This window comes from Python bivittatus, unplaced genomic scaffold, assembly GCF_059951505.1.
Source record: "Python bivittatus isolate LINGU-HERP-01145 unplaced genomic scaffold, Pbiv_v1 ctg000650_np1212, whole genome shotgun sequence".
Classification (NCBI taxonomy): Eukaryota; Metazoa; Chordata; class Lepidosauria; order Squamata; family Pythonidae; genus Python; species Python bivittatus.
In genome coordinates this window covers 2,359,684-2,375,219 of record NW_028277093.1, presented here as the reverse complement: position 1 = coordinate 2,375,219, position 15,536 = coordinate 2,359,684, and the positions used below count along the sequence as shown (strand labels likewise).

General features: G+C 45.7%; 1 protein-coding gene across 1 annotated transcript; it reads right to left on the bottom strand.

Moving 5' to 3' along the window:
• Positions 1-953: 953 nt before the first annotated feature.
• Positions 954-8,769, bottom strand: LOC103050772 (uncharacterized). The gene is given in 5 exon segments (XM_088151423.1): positions 954-1,397; positions 1,399-2,584; positions 3,600-3,726; positions 4,649-4,731; positions 8,462-8,769. Coding segments are annotated over 4 exon segments (1,542 nt in total). The 5' UTR covers positions 4,715-4,731; positions 8,462-8,769; the 3' UTR covers positions 954-1,234.
• Positions 8,770-15,536: the final 6,767 nt, after the last annotated feature.

Sequence of the window (15,536 nt, the reverse complement as noted above, 5' to 3'; positions counted from 1 at the left end):
CTTGGAACTTCCTAGCCTTCTCCTCATTGTCCTGGTGAGTTACCTCTCCAAGGAAGGTGCTCTTCCTTGTGTTTTGGCTGAACTAGAAGAGAACGCCCCGTGCAGTGGGTCCTGCACGCTGTGCTTGGAGACGTTAGAAGGGGGAGGGTGGGAAAATAGGGTTGATGCCCAAAGATGACCAACACGAGGGGTGGCGATCTTAAGAGGGAAGGAGTAGATCTTTCAGAAAAGCCCTATATATGGAAAAAGTAAGTCATGTTTTTAACTATGTTTAAGGGGATACAACAGAGATAGAGAGAGAAAAAAGGGAAAGGAACTGCTGCACTGGAGAAACAAAAGTGAAGAATAAAAGTGGAGATGAGCAGGGGAGGGAGGGAGGAGAAGTTGGTCAGTCTTGTAGGGGGCTTAGTGAAAGGGTTAAATTTCAGCAGATAAGCAGAGTATCAAGGGAAAGTCACCCCCCAAATCCAGAGGTAAATTTAGGATTAAGGGTTGGCAAATGTTTGGCTGGCTGATTTGACTGGATGGAATTTTGTGATTGTTTTTCTGGTTTGCATTGTCCTTTGAGAAGGGCTTGTAACAATAATCACGATCATAAGTGGTTCAGGTGCTGGACTAGAAACTGGGAGACTGAGATTTCCAGTCCCCTTAGACATGGAAGCCGACTGGGTGACTTTGGGCCCCTCATTCTCTCTCAGCCAACCCACCTCACACTGCATTTATATGGTTTCCCCCCAGTGTGGATTCTGTCAGGTAAAATACGATAAATTTGACTGAAGCTCTTTCTACATTCCTTGCTTTCATATGGCTTCTCCCCAGTGTGAACTCTTTTATGGGAAAAGAGGGAACCTGAATTAGTGAAGCATTTTCCACACTCAGCGTATTTGTGTGAATTTTTATGGACAATAAGGTAACTTGAACCTCTGAAGCACTTTTCACACTCTGTGCACATATGTGGTTTCTCTCAGCGTGGAACCTTTTAATTATTTCTTATTTGTCAAATTCACACAAAAAAGTGACTCTGGGTAGAGTACAATAAAATTAAAAAAACAATTGCTATATAAAAAGCAATTATTATTAACAGATTTTAAAAACACAAGGCTAAAAGAGAACGGCAGATGTTAATAACAATGGAAATACCTCAGTATCTCACCAGTCCCCTGGGGTCCCCAGGCTTGATGGCACAACCAGGTTTTGAGGGACTTCCCGAAAATCAACAAGGATGGAACCAGCCTCACTTCACATTTTTCCGGGAAATGAGGGAACCTGCCTTAGTGGAGTGTTTTCCACACTCACGGCATTTATATGATTTCTCCCCTGTGTAGCTCCTCCTGTGGTGAATAAGCACACTGCTGGTTCTGAAACATTTTCTGCACTCCATACACTTATATGGTTTCTCCTGTGTGGATCTTTTTATGGGAAGTGAGGGAACCTGACTCAGTGAAGCATTTCCCACCCTCCATGCATTTATACGGTTTCTCTCCAGTATGGATTCTGCTATGTACAGTATACTGATATTTTTGTCTGAAGCTCTTTGCACAGTTCTTGCATTCATACGGTTTCTCCCCAGTGTGGATCCTTTTATGGGAAATAAGAGAACTTGAATCTCTGAAGCTCTTTCCACACTCCTGGCATTTATATGGTTTTTCCCCAGTATGGATCCTTTTATGGGAGGTGAGGTACCGTGACTCAGTGAAGCATTTTCCACACTCAGTGCATTCATACGGTTTCTCACTGGTGTGGATCCTTTTATGAGAAGTGAGGGAATGTGACTCAGTGAAGCATTTTCCACACTCCATGCATTTATATGGCTTTTCCCCAGTGTGGATTCTGTTATGTATAGTATAATGATGTTTTTGAGTGAAGCTCTTTCCACATTCCTTGCATTCATATGGTTTCTCCCCAGTGTGGATCCTTTTATGAATAGTGAGAGAACCTGAGTTATTGAAGCACTTTCCACACTCCATGCATTTATATGGTTTCTCCCCTGTGTGAATCCTTTTATGGGAAGTAAGATGACTTGAATTTTTGAAACACTTTCCACACTTGAGGCATTCATAAGGTTTCTCCCCAGTATGGATCCTTTTATGAGAATGAAGGGAACAAGATTTACGGAAGCATTTTCCACACTCACTGCATTTGTATTGTTTGTTCCCTGTGTACATAATTTTATGGGAATTAAGATAACCTGAATCTCTGAAGCACTTTCCACATTCCAAGCATTCATGTGGTTTTTCTCCATCTTGTATTCTCTGATGTAAAGTAAGAGGAAAGGTCCTTCTGGAGCATTTCCCACTTTCATTTTGTTTCTCTATATAGTGGATTCTGCAACAGCCGCATAATCCCCATTCATCTCTGAGCATTTTTCCGGACCCTGGACACACTCCTTTTTCTTGGTGATCGTCTTTGGCCCAGAAGATACTGATATCTGCACACTGAAAAGTAGAGCACTTCCCCAGCCCCCCTTTTAACTGGTTTTCCTCAGGCCTTTGGTTTCCCAACAACCTTTCTACAACTTTCTTCCTGCCTTTTGGCAAAAGTGCTGCTGCCTCTTGGCTAGATTCCTCCATATCCCATCCGTCACCTGCTTGGAACAGAAAAAAAGCAATGTTGATGCAAACTGAGGTGCAAAAGGGATCAAGCACCATTGTTGCATCCCTTATTTGAACATTAGCAAAAGTCCCCCCCCCCCCAGCTCTTCTTCCCTTTATCTCTTTTTGTGAGTCTTCTGCCTGCTTCTGCCAGGGCGTGTTCAAAACATGGTGCTATGCTTGGTATTGGGTTGATATAAGATCTGTGATAGGCTTCCCTCTTGCTCTCCATGGTGCAGAAGGCACACCTGAAACCTTTGGGGAAGACAATTTAGAGTCTCGGGGTGGGGCACGATCAGCTCAACTGCTCCAGATTCAATTCCAATGAAGCAGGAGGGACTCTTGTATGCTACCTATGTTCATTAGTGGACTTGATGAGGGAGAACAGGCTCATTTAATTTCGATCTGAGTGCTGATGGACTTGGACCTGGGAACTGTCCTTCAGCCTCCTTTTCATGAGGAAGCTCTCCCTTGAAAAAACTGGTTCTCAGTCTAGAAGTCTTCATTTACCCTTAGGTGTCTCTGCATTTGCCACTTAGGCAGCACTAAGAAAAGGGAAGCTTTGGAGAAAATGGGAGGGAGAGCCACCTGGGTGGAAGGTCCCATTTCTTGAAAACCCGGCCCATCAGACAGCCCAGTTTTCTAACAGTCACAACCTTGCGATAATCCCTGTGTGTCTATTAGGACTTCCAAATGTCATTATTGTAGGCAGAAAAGCATAAAGAGGAAGAGAGCATCTAAGGCTATCTACAAAGTGGGACAGGCAGGATGGGAAACCGTCTGGGATGGGAAAGAGCATGGGAGGACCCCTCTCCTCTTTTGGGAGACAGTATGAAGGTTTTAGCCCTTCTTAACAGAGCGAGTGGGAGAAGGAATTCAGATGAGGACACTCTCCTCCACTATAGGAAAAGAAAAGGCCAGCATTTCCCGAGAAACAAATCAGCTGCTTACATCTGACTAGAAAATAGCTTCCAGTGCAATTTCAACCCAGAAAACGGAGTCCCTTACTTAGGGAGGCCACGTTCCTTGCGTTTTCCAGCATGACCTCTCGATACAGGGTTTTTTGCTCAAAATCCAGCAGGGCCCACTCCTCCACAGAGAAAAACACAGCTACATCCTCAAAGGAGACAGAATTCTGAAACAGAAACAACACATTCTTCAAATCTCCCTATTAAGAAACAGTTGAATAATGTATATGCAATTTTTTGTTCTTAAAGAACAAATCCTGCTTTCCAACTAGAACAAAGAAGTGACTTCCCTGGGGAAAGTGGGCTTTGCTCCAAGCCTCTGACTGAAAATATATTTGGGATAAAGTTCTGTTTGTTTGGCTAATTCTAAACTATGTAATGTGTAGCTATGTAACTTGTACATGCTTCCACAGTCTCCAAGGACACAGGTGAAATATGATCAAACTACCTAGTTATAGTGGAGGCTGAGAAGAAGAAATTAAATACACTTTTGCATGACTGCTTAAGGATAAAACTGAATCTTGATATGCTTTTACAGATCAAAGCAGTTCAAGGGAGGATAGACTTGAAGGATGACTAGAAAAAGAGTAGATGTGGACTACATAGTATAAATATAAGCTTAAGAGGAAGCTTGTGCGTCCTCTTGTGCAGAACAGCTTAAACTACAGTAAACCAAATAAGAATTTTAATACAGTAAAGTAAATAATAATAAACTACAGTAGCCTCACTCACCCTGTCATCCTAATTTCTTTCTAGTTTTAACTTCCATACCTGCATGCAATGTATTGAGACAATTTTTAACCAGTGTTCTTTGGGACTGTGGAAGCAATAATATTACATGCTCAGATATTACATGGTTGAGGCCATAATTACAGTATAAAGTACATCCATTCAGCATCCAGGGGGAAGAGGGAGGCTTTGTATCATAACATGGTTCCTCTTGAAATACTGACCTCCACACATGCAGCTCTAGGTGACTTCCTATCAAAGTACCAGGAAGCTGCTCATGAAAAGGGATCCCCCCGTTTTGGACAGCGCTGGATCTCCCCAAATGACTTTTGCAGTTTGAGGAGGGAAAGATCTTCCTACCTTCATTGGAAGCACAGGTGCTGCTATTCCTCCACTACAAACAACAGATGTTTCAGAAGTTACCATCAATGTTGTTCTGGTCACTGGGAGGGAGAAAAAGCAGAGGAACTATTTGTTATAAAAGCATCTTTCTATTCTGGAGCCTCAAATTCAGAATGTCTGTTCTTGCACACAAATGTGTATGCTGACTGGGGAACAAGCAGGTATGAGTGCCTTGTGGCCAGAGAACAGCCCATCTGGGTTACTGTCAGGCCTAGCCCAAGGAACTCCAAGAGACAATGCAAATTCAGTTCAGCTTTGTTTATTAGCTACAACCTCTAGCAAGAATCTTCCCAGACTGAAACTCCAGCTCCCAAGCCATCCAGCCACAATAGTGTGAATTCCTCAGGGAGGTGCCAGTCGCATCCTCTTGTATTTCCCATGCTCCTCTGGCGAGCTAAGAAAATGTTTATATCCCTGAGCCTGGCCTTCATAATTCCATTCCATCAGAGTTATTGAGATTGATGAGGTTGTATGAAAGCTGGGAGGTTACAAATGCCTAGGGCTTAGGATTGGGCTGAGAGGCAGTTTTGTCAGCCATGGGAGACCAAGGAAGATCCAGTGGAGGCAGGAGGGATGGTGGTTACTCAAGTCCAACTCCACACAGGCCAGGTCTATGTACACGACAGAAGGAGACTGAGCTCAGCAGCTTTGCTCATTCTGGAGGTGTCCGGGGAAGAAGGGGGGAACTGGCTGCATCAGGAAGTGAGAAAGAAGGAGTTTCCCCCGTCTTGAAAGAGGTGGAGGAATGCTTCCCCTTGAAGAGGACCTCCCTACACTTCGCAGACGATTATTGTCCAGTTCCAACCTGTCCCTTCTTAGCAAAGTCATGGAGGAAGTGGCAGTGTCTCAACTACAAGGCACTTCAGAGGAAGTGGATTATCTGGCGCCATTTTCACTGGGATTCAGGTGAGACCACTGGAAAGAGCCTGTGTTGGTCTCAATAGTGGATGACCACCACCAGCCTTGGACAGCAGAGCAATCCCATTATGTACTTTTAGATCTCTCAGTAGTATGGAATGGGATTGATCATGAGGCCTTCTGGGGTGCCTGCAAACATTCCCAGTTGGGGACAGTGAGAGGGTCATGAAGGGGCAACCCCCAACCCAATCTCAGAGTGGAGACCACACAATCTCCTTGAGCCAAGTTTATTGAACTGCACAGTTAAGAGGCAGCAAGGCAAAAACTCATATGGTGAACATGTTTACATAAATGAAAGCAACACCCCTTAGTGACAAATTCCCCCTCTCTAGTAACCCCAATTCCCCCTTTTCATTATTAGCCTTGACTTTGTTTACTCAATGATCCTGGAGCAGATTCAAGGGATCAACTTCCCTGTTCTAGCAACTGTTCCCTGAGTTGTCACTTCGGCATTTGGCAAGCTGTGTAAGCTATTTATGCTGTTAGGCCTCTGATTGCTGCATTTTGGGATGGCTGGAGCCATTTTCTTAGGTGAAGCAATTTCTTTGTTAGTTTTTCTCCTTCAGCCAATGAGGGTGGGGAAGAGAGATCTCGCCTTTGATTGATCTAGTATGGGATGTGACAGGTTGTTCTGCTCTCTATTTATCATTTATATGAAGCCAAAGGGAGATGTCATCTGTCATTCTAGGCTGAGATATCAGCAGCTGATTGCCAATAAGTCTGCCCAGAACCAGTGGCTTTGTCAGTTCCAGTTCTATCGCCACCCAGAGTCCCTTGGATTGAGAAATTGAATGAACGGATGAATGAATGAAATCTCTGGATTATGGGGTGACACTCCTCTTCAAACAATGGGTGCAAGAGCTGTGGGTTCCCCTAAGTCATGATTATTACGGCACACAGTGATTCATACCGTTATTGCATCCACATTAGATTACTGTACAGAACTGTGTGAAACCTAGTGGTTCTCCACTGATTCCCAGTAGGGGTCAGGATGCAATCTGAGGTGGTGAGTTTGTTTATTTATTTATTCTATCTGTATCAAATTTGTCACCGCCCATCTCATTGAAACGACTCTGGGTGGCTTACAAAGTGGTTAAAATAAATTAAACTACAATATACAATAATCTTAAATAAAGAGAGCATAAATAGATCCAAGGAGAGATGTTAAAATTGGCAGTCATCCACAGAGCATCATCAAGGCGCCAGCCACCCCCAGGGTTGGGTAAGATTGTTGTCACCCCACGCAAGTTGGCAGAGCCAGATTTTTCATCCTTTCTGGAAAGCCGGGAGAGTAGGGGCCTGCCACATCTCTGGGGGAGCATATTCCAAAGGGCAGGGGCAATGGCAGAGAGGGCTCTCCTCCTGGGCCCCGCCAGCCGACATTCTCTCACTGATGGGGTCCGCAACACGCCCTCTCTGCCTGACCGGGTGGGACAGGTTGATGGGATGGGGGTGAGATGATCCCTCAGGTAACCTGCACCCATGCCATGGAGGGCTTTAAAGGTGATGGCCAACACTTCAAATTGGACCTGGAAGCAGACCGGGACCCAATGCAGCTCACACAGTAAAGGTGTTACATGTGCCGTTTTTGGGGCACCCAAGATTGTCCATGCAGCCGCATTTGGAACAGGCTGTAGCTTCTGGATACTCCTTATGCAATAAAGCATAATGGTAGCCAACAGGCTTCAGCTGAATGCTGGTAAGACGGAGTGGCTGTGGGTTCGGGGAGCCTCAAGATCTTTGGTTCTTGATGGGGTCGCACTACCCCAGACAGACCTGGTGCATAATCTGGGGGTCCTCCTGGACTCACAACTTCTGTTCGAAGAGCAGGTGGCAGTTGTGGCTAGGAGGGCCTTTGCGCAATTTCATGTTGTGGGGCAGTTATGCCCCTTCCTTGATCAGGAGGCCCTCCGCAGTCACTCATGCCCTGGTCACCTCCCGGTTGGATTACTGTAACGCGCTTTACATGGGGCTACCCTTGAAGGGTATCCGGAAGCTACAGCTGGTGCAGAATGAGGTGGCGTGGACAGTTCTGAATGCCCCTAGGAGGGCACATATAACATCGCTGTTACGTGAGCTGCATTGGTTGCCAGTCTGCTTCCGGGTCCGATTCAAGGTTTAAAGCCCTTCATGGCACTGGACCAGGTTATCTGAGGAGCCGTCTCAACCCTGTTATATCAGCCTGCCCCAGTCCGTCTAGCAGAAGGGGCATATTGCAGCCCACACCAATCAAGGAATTTTGACTGGTGGGGTCTAGGCAGAGGGCCTTTTCTGCTATGGCCCCCACCCTAAGGAACGTTCTGCCTCCAGAGGTCCGGTGTGCCCCCACTCTCACGGCTTGTGGAGTGGTTGACCCCCCCTGTCATGTTAATGTTTGTAGTATTTATGTACAGGGTTTGTTGTCTATACTTGATTTTTAATGGATTAATTTATTTTAACTATTTATGGGGGATTTGTAATTGTTGATGGGGTTTCTGATTTTAACTGTGAGCTGCCCAGAGTCACCCATTGGGGGGAGATGGGCGGCATACAAATTTAATAATAAGAAAAATAAAAAAAAATAAAAAGCACCACAGAGCTCGACTCTAGATCCCTTCAAGCAGATCCCACCCACCCCATGCGGGAGCGCTGAGTCTCCCTCCCCCGTCAGATCCTCGGGGAGACGACCAAGCCTCCGTCGTCCCTCCACGGGACTCGCCATTTGGAAAGGAAGGGCCGGTGACCTTGGACCCGCGCCTGCCGGGAGACTTTCCGGAGGGTGATGCGAAAGACCGTCAGGAAAAGGCCGAAAAGGGCTCCGGGAGGAGCTCGGGCAACGCGGTCCTGTGGACGGAGGGCACCGGGGAGCCTCACCTGACGGCCTCTTCCGAGCCACCCCCCGCTCCTCCGGGCAGCTCAGCAGCCATGGGGCTTGCAGGCTCCCGGCCCGCGGGAAGGCTCCGAGGTGCCCGCAGAAGACCCTCCCCGGGCAGGAGGCGGAGGCTGGACGCGGAATCTGGGAGCGCCCCCGGAGCAGGGGAGAGGCGGCTCTGCCCCGAGGCTGCCCCTGGCCCGACTCCACCGCCCGAAAGAGGCGCGTGGGGGTTGGGGGGGATGCGCGCTCCACCTTACGCGCAGGCCTGTGAGCGCCGCTCTCACCGCCAGCCGCGCAGCCGCAGCCGGAGCCACGCACATGCAGCTCCCACCCTCCCCGGAAGGGCCTCCGTGAGGCCTCGGAAACTCTGAGGAGAGCGAGCTTCTCCCTAGAAGGGCCCCTCAGCCACTTCCGCCCCCCCTCAGGTCCTCCCAGAGCCTGCACACTCTGTGCTGCTGACCGGCGAGAGCAGGAGGCGCTTGGCGAGAGGGCGCCAATTCTATTAACTCTATTTTCTGCATGTGTCACGTGTTTGACAATATTTATCATGCCCTTTGTTGCAGAAAAACCCCTGGCAGCAAGTTTGACTTTTCTGCATGTCTCGTGTGTTTCACAGGATCTGTCTTCTCTTTGGTTGCAGAAAACGGCGGCATCTGTCCCACCTGCTATAGATTTTGAATTGAAGCAGGATCAGGGTTGAATAAGACACCACCAGGAAATCCAAGGTGGAACTGGTGTTGGAAGAAAAAGTTATCTTACCAAGTCCGTTTCTGAGCCGGGAGTAAAGACACTGACGAATTGCATGAAGTCAGGAGATTTATTCTTCACCCAAATGCAGAAGCAATGACAGCAAGCAGTTAGGTGGGTGGCCGCACTGGGCCCCCTCCCCACAGTACATTATATAGCTTCTGTTACATTCAAACCCACGTTAAGATGTCATGACTTTCTGATCCAATCAAAGCCAGTTACCTTGATCCATACTCCTCCCCTTACCCAGGACCCCTTTCTCTGATGCTGAATAAGGTTCTTCCTTTCTGTATGTAAACTAATTTCTATCACCTTGTGTGATAACAGCCATATGTAAACTATCCTTTATCACTCTGATTGTCCACCAGGCGCTGTCCTGATTTACATCCCTAAGAAACAAGGTCAGGACCGCTTATCTTTCTTTGTGAGGGGTCATCTGAACAAGAAGAGACTATCAGGTCAAGACAGTTTATCTGCTTACATGAGTTGCCGCCTTTCCAGTCAGGAAGAGACAAACCATGAGAGCAATTAACACATCCTTGAGATTTTGAAAAGTGTTAAAGGTCACATCCTCAAGAATGCAATTTTTTGATAATCTAAAGTACAGTCAACCATACATACAGGAAAGGGAATATTGGCATTTTGCTAGGCCTGCTTTTACTTCATATTATACAATTTTGTTGTTGTTGTTCAGTCGTTAAGTCGTGTCCGACTCTTCGTGACCCCATGAACCATATTGCGCCAGGCCTTCCTGTCCTTCACTGCCTCCCTGAGTTTGCTCAGTTTCATGCTCATTGCTTCAGTGATGCTATCTAACCATCCTCTACCGTCCTCTTCTCCTTTTGCCTTCAATCTTTCCCAGCATCAGGGTCTTTTCCAAAAACTCCTCTCTTCACATTAGGTGACCAAAGTATCTGAGCTTGAACTTCATTATCAGTCCTTCCAATGAGCAATCAGGGTTGATTTCCTTTAAGATTGACTGGTTTGACCTCCTAGCAGTCCAGGGGACTCTTAAGAGTCTTCTCCAGCACCACAGTTCAAAGGCATCAATTCTTTGGCGCTCAGCCTTCTTTATGGTCCAGCTCTCACAGCCATACATTACTACTGGAAAAACCATAGCTTTGACTATGCAGATCTTTGTCGGCAAGGTGACATATCTGCTTTTTAATATGCTATCTAGGCTTGCCATAGCTTTCCTCCCAAGGAGCAAGCGTCTTTTAATTTCATGGCTGCAGTCTCCGTCTGCGGTGATCTTGGAGCCCAAATAAATGAAGTCTGTTACTGCTTCCATTTCTACCCCTTCTATTTGCCAGGAATTGATGGGTCCAGATGCCATGATCTTAGTTTTTTTAATGTTGAATTTCAAGCCAGCTTTCGCACTCTCCTCCTTCACCCTCATCAAGAGGCCCTTTAGTTCTTCTTCACTTTCTGCCATTAGGGTGGTATCGTCTGCATATCTGAGGTTATTGATGATTCTCCCTGCAATCTTAATTCCGGCTTGTGATTCTTCCAACCTGGCATTTCTCACTATGTACTCTGTATATAGGTTAAATAAGCAGGGTGACAGTATACAGCCTTGTCGTACTCCTTTCCCTATTTTGAATCAATCGGTTGTTCCGTGACTGGTTCTAACTGTTGCTTCTTGGCCCACATACAGATTTCTCAGGAGATAGGTAAGATGGTCTGGTACTCCCATCTCTTTAAGAATTTGCCACAGTTTGTTGTGATCCACACAATCGAAGGCTTTTGCATAGTCAATGAAGCAGAAGTAGATGTTTTTCTGGAGCTCTCGTGCTTTCTCCATGATCCAGCGAATGTTGGCAATTTGATCTCTAGTTCCTCTGCCTCTTCGAAACCCAGCTTGTACATCCGGTAGTTCTTGATTCACGTACTGCTGAAGCCTAGCTTGTAGGATTTTGAGCATAACCTTGCTAGCATGTGAAATGAGTGCAATTGTGCGATAGTTTGAGCATTCTTTGGCATTGCCTTTCTTTGGAATTGGAACGTAAACTGACCTTTTCCAATCCCGTGGCCACTGTTGCGTTTTCCAAACTTGCTGGCATATTGAATGCAGCACTTTAACACCATCATCTTTTAGTATTTTAAATAACTCAGCTGGAATACTGTCATCTCCACTAGCTTTGTTGTTAGCAATGCTTCCTAAGGCCCACTTGACTTCACTCTCTAGGATGTCTGGCTCAAGGTCAGTGACCACACCAGCATGGACATCAGGGACATTAAGATCTTTCTTGTATAGTTCTTCTGTGTATTCTTGCCACCTCTTCTTAATCTCTTCTGCTTCTGTTAGGTCCCTGCCTTTTTTGTCCTTTATCATGCCCATCTTTGCACTAAACGTTCCTTTCATATCTCCAATTTTCTTGAAGAGATCTCTAGTCTTTCCAATTCTATTGTTTTCCTCAATTTCTTTGCATTGTTCATTTAAGAAGGCCTTCTTATCTCTCCTTGCTATTCTCTGGAAATCTGCATTCAGTTGCTTATATCTTTCCCTTTCACCCTTGCTTTTCGCATTCCTTCTTTCCACAGCTATTTGTAAAGCCTCATCAGACAGCCATTTTGCTTTCTTGCATTTCTTTTCCTTTGGGATGGTTTTAGTTGCTGCCTCCTATACAGTGTTACGAACCTCCGTCCATAGTTCTTCAGGCACTCTGTCTACCAAATCTAACCCTATAAATCTATTCATCACCTTCACTGTGTACTCACAAGGAATATGATCTAAGTCATACCTGAGTGGTCTAGTGGTTTTCCCTACATTCTTCAATTTAAGCCTAAATTTTGCAGTAAGAAGCTCATGATCTGAGCCACAGTCAGCTCCTGGTCTTGTTTTTGCTGTCTGTATAGAGCTTCTCCATCTTTGGCTGCAAAGTATATAATCAATCTGGTTTCGGTATTGACCATCTGGTGACGTCCATGTGTAGAGTCGTCTCTTGTGTTGTTGGAAAAGAGTGTTTGCTATGACTAGCTTGTTCTCTTGACAGAACTCTATTAGCCTTTGCCCTGCTTCATTTTGTACTCCAAGGCCAAACTTGCCTGTTATTCCGATTACTCCTTGACTTCCTACTTTAGCATTCCAATCCCCTATGATGAAAAGGACATCTTTTTTTGGTGCTAGTTCTAGAAGGTGTTGTAGGTTTTCATAGAAGCGGTCAACTTCAGCTTCTTCAGCATCAGTGGTTGGGGCATAGACTTGGATTACTGTGATGTTGAATGGTTTGCCTTGGATACGCACTGAGATCATTCTGTCATTTTTGAGGTTGTACCCCATTACTGCCTTTCCCACTCTCTTATTGACTATGAGTGCAACTCCATTTCTTCTAAGGGTTTCTTGCCCACAGTAGTAGATATAATGGTCACCTGAAGTAAATTCACCCATTCCCGTCCATTTCAATTAGCTGATTCCCAAGATGTCGATGTTCAATCTTGTCATCTCATGTTTGACCACATCCAGCTTGCCTTGGTTCATAGATCTTACATTCCAGGTACCTATACAATATTGTTCTTTACAGCATTGGACCTTCTTTTCGCTTCCAGATACATCCACAGCTGAATGTCCTTTCGGCTTTGGCCCAGCCGCTTCACTCTTTCTGGAGCTACTTGGAAATGCCCTCCGCTCTTCCCCAGTAGCATATTGGACACCTTCCGACCTGAGAGGCTCATCTTCCAGTGTCATATCTTTTAGCCTTTTAACATTGTCCATGGGGTTTTCTTGGCAAGGATACTGGAGTGGGTTGCCATTTCCTTCTCCAGTGGACCACATTTTGTCAGAACTCTCTATCATGACCTGTCCGTCTTGGGTGGCCCTGCACGTTAAACATCTAAATGTCTTAATATATAAAATTATCTCTAAATGTCTTAATATATAAAAATGTCTACATGTCCCAACCTTCTAACAATCCCCCCTCTGTGCATGGGAAGAATATTCCCATAGCACACTAATTAACGATAGCATGACTTACGAATAGAAAAAAAATGAGAGTATAAAATACGAGTTTTCAGATACAAAACGACAATTAGTATAAACAGAAGGGCTGTTAAGAAAAACAAAATGCAAATTGGGTGCACGGCAAGGTGCAAAACATTGGAGAATGTGGGACTCCAGCTGGAGAAAACATCCCACCAATGATGAATAGTCAGAACACCTATTTCCTGTACAACACGTACCAATTCAGCCCCTACACCACGAATACAAGACCTTTATCGGAAAGTTTCAAAGCTTTCAATTTCTGTTGCACAAGATCACTTTCCCGAGCAAGTCAAGCTAGGGAGGAAACATCAAAGCCAAGGGGCAATGAAAAATTCCAGTCAGGGGCCTCCCACCCCAGTGTTCTAGAAGAATAATGGACTACAGTATAATGTCCCTCAGAGGAGGTCACATACGAAACATTACAGCGGCACTGTTGCACAGGAGGGTGAGACACCGTACCATCTTCCCAGCGAATAGCTGTGCTGGAGACCACACAAACACACCCCCTACCATTATCGATGATACGGGGGGCATCACTGGCCAATTGGGTTCAAACACAGGTGGCAGCGCTGAAATTATAGGCACAAGGTTCAAAAGGAGTGGTATATGCAGGACAAAGCCATTTGTGAAAACCCCATTGGTCACATTGAGCTGTCATGAGAAAAGAGTTTGCAGTAGCTAATTTGGAATTAAAGGTGGGGATCCATAGATGGTGATTAACAATGGAAGGGAGGGGAAGAAATTGAAATGCTTCTACTGGAGTACCCTTTATCACCGCGGTAAGAGTGAAATACAAGGAAGGGTAGGCCCTCCTAAAACGGTCGACTTTAATCCATTGCCAATTGACATCACCATCCAAAATAATAGGCCTCCAAGTGTGGCTGTTGCCTTGCTGCCATTCTCTGATATCTGTATCCATACGGAACAGATTTCCTAATTGAAGAATGGCACATCGGGTTGCAAGTGAAGAATTAAGCAGGCTATTATGAAAAAGTTGGAGGGCAGAAGCAGTAAAGTTAAAGTAAGCCATTGTGACTTGAATATCCTGGTGAAGAACATCAGCACTCTGCAAAATCTGTCGCTCCGTGAGATGGGACATAGTTTGAATATGCTTCCCCAAGGAGGCTATTTTATTCTCAAGAGCTTCAATGTCTATAGAGTTGATTACCCCAGCACCCGCGCCAATTCCCCCCATTATTGTGTCCAAAACTGAGTGAGTGGAACGACCACGAAACCAAGAAGTATACACGGGTAAAGCCCATGGGAGACAAACAGGTTCATGAATAGAAACACTGTAAGCAGAAACATTAATAGTGACATGATAAATACGGCGTAAGGAGGCTTCCATTATCTGGTGGGGGTGATCCCTCAAAAGTATAACAGTGGAGGGAGTTCCCAGCACTAGAGAGTGAGCACGGATAAAATTAATATAGGAAAAACTATAATTGAAACCTATTAGACAGTCACCACGCAATCGTCCCACCTCAGGAAAGTTCCATAAGGTGGCCTGTTTCCGGGTGCGAATAGTTCGCCAAAAGCCATCAGTCAATGTCTGAAAAGTGAGATTCAGTGGGGTGGACCATAGGAGGTAAAAACAAGGCTGGTCCCATGGAATAGAGAAATAAAGCTTAGAACCGATGAACATCCAATCACCCGTTCCGTTAAAATGCACGCAATCACCCGTGGATCCAGGAAGCCATCGGTATTGTGACAGCATTTGTTGCTTACACAGCTGTAAGGAAGTATTTGCAGAGTTAAGAATGTGCTGAGAGTTTGGAGGAGTCCAGGTAGTAGTAAAAGAAAAAGGGGGTACGGAAACAGCCAGGAAACCTTGATTGGAGCTTCCAAATAAAAGAATCCACAATACTACAAGCCAAGACATGCCTTCAAGCCCCAAGTGTCCGAATCCGGATCCCGAACGAGTCGGATGGGCGGCACTGGCAGTGGAGGTGAAGGACTGTGATCTCGAACTGCTGGTTTGACGTGAGTCCAATGGATCCAGGTGTTTCGCTCCGCAATCGGGATGGCTGTTTGTGTTGTCAGAAGGACCTGGTACGGACCATCCCACTTCGGTTGCAGTGGCGTCTTCCTGGAAAAGGAACGAATCCACACCCAATCGCCTGGTTCAAAGGGATGAAGGGTTTCTTCCAACGGTAGAGTCTGGAGAAGGGCACTCTGTGTCACAAAGATCGGAGAAACCTACACATAGAAACAAGATAAGAGAACAGCGTAGAGTCCCCCCTCTCTAAATGGAGAGAGTGGGGATCCAAACCCTTTGAGACATCGGGCGGTCTGCCAAAAAGCAATTCAAAGGGAGACAATCCCACATCCTTACGAGGTCGCAT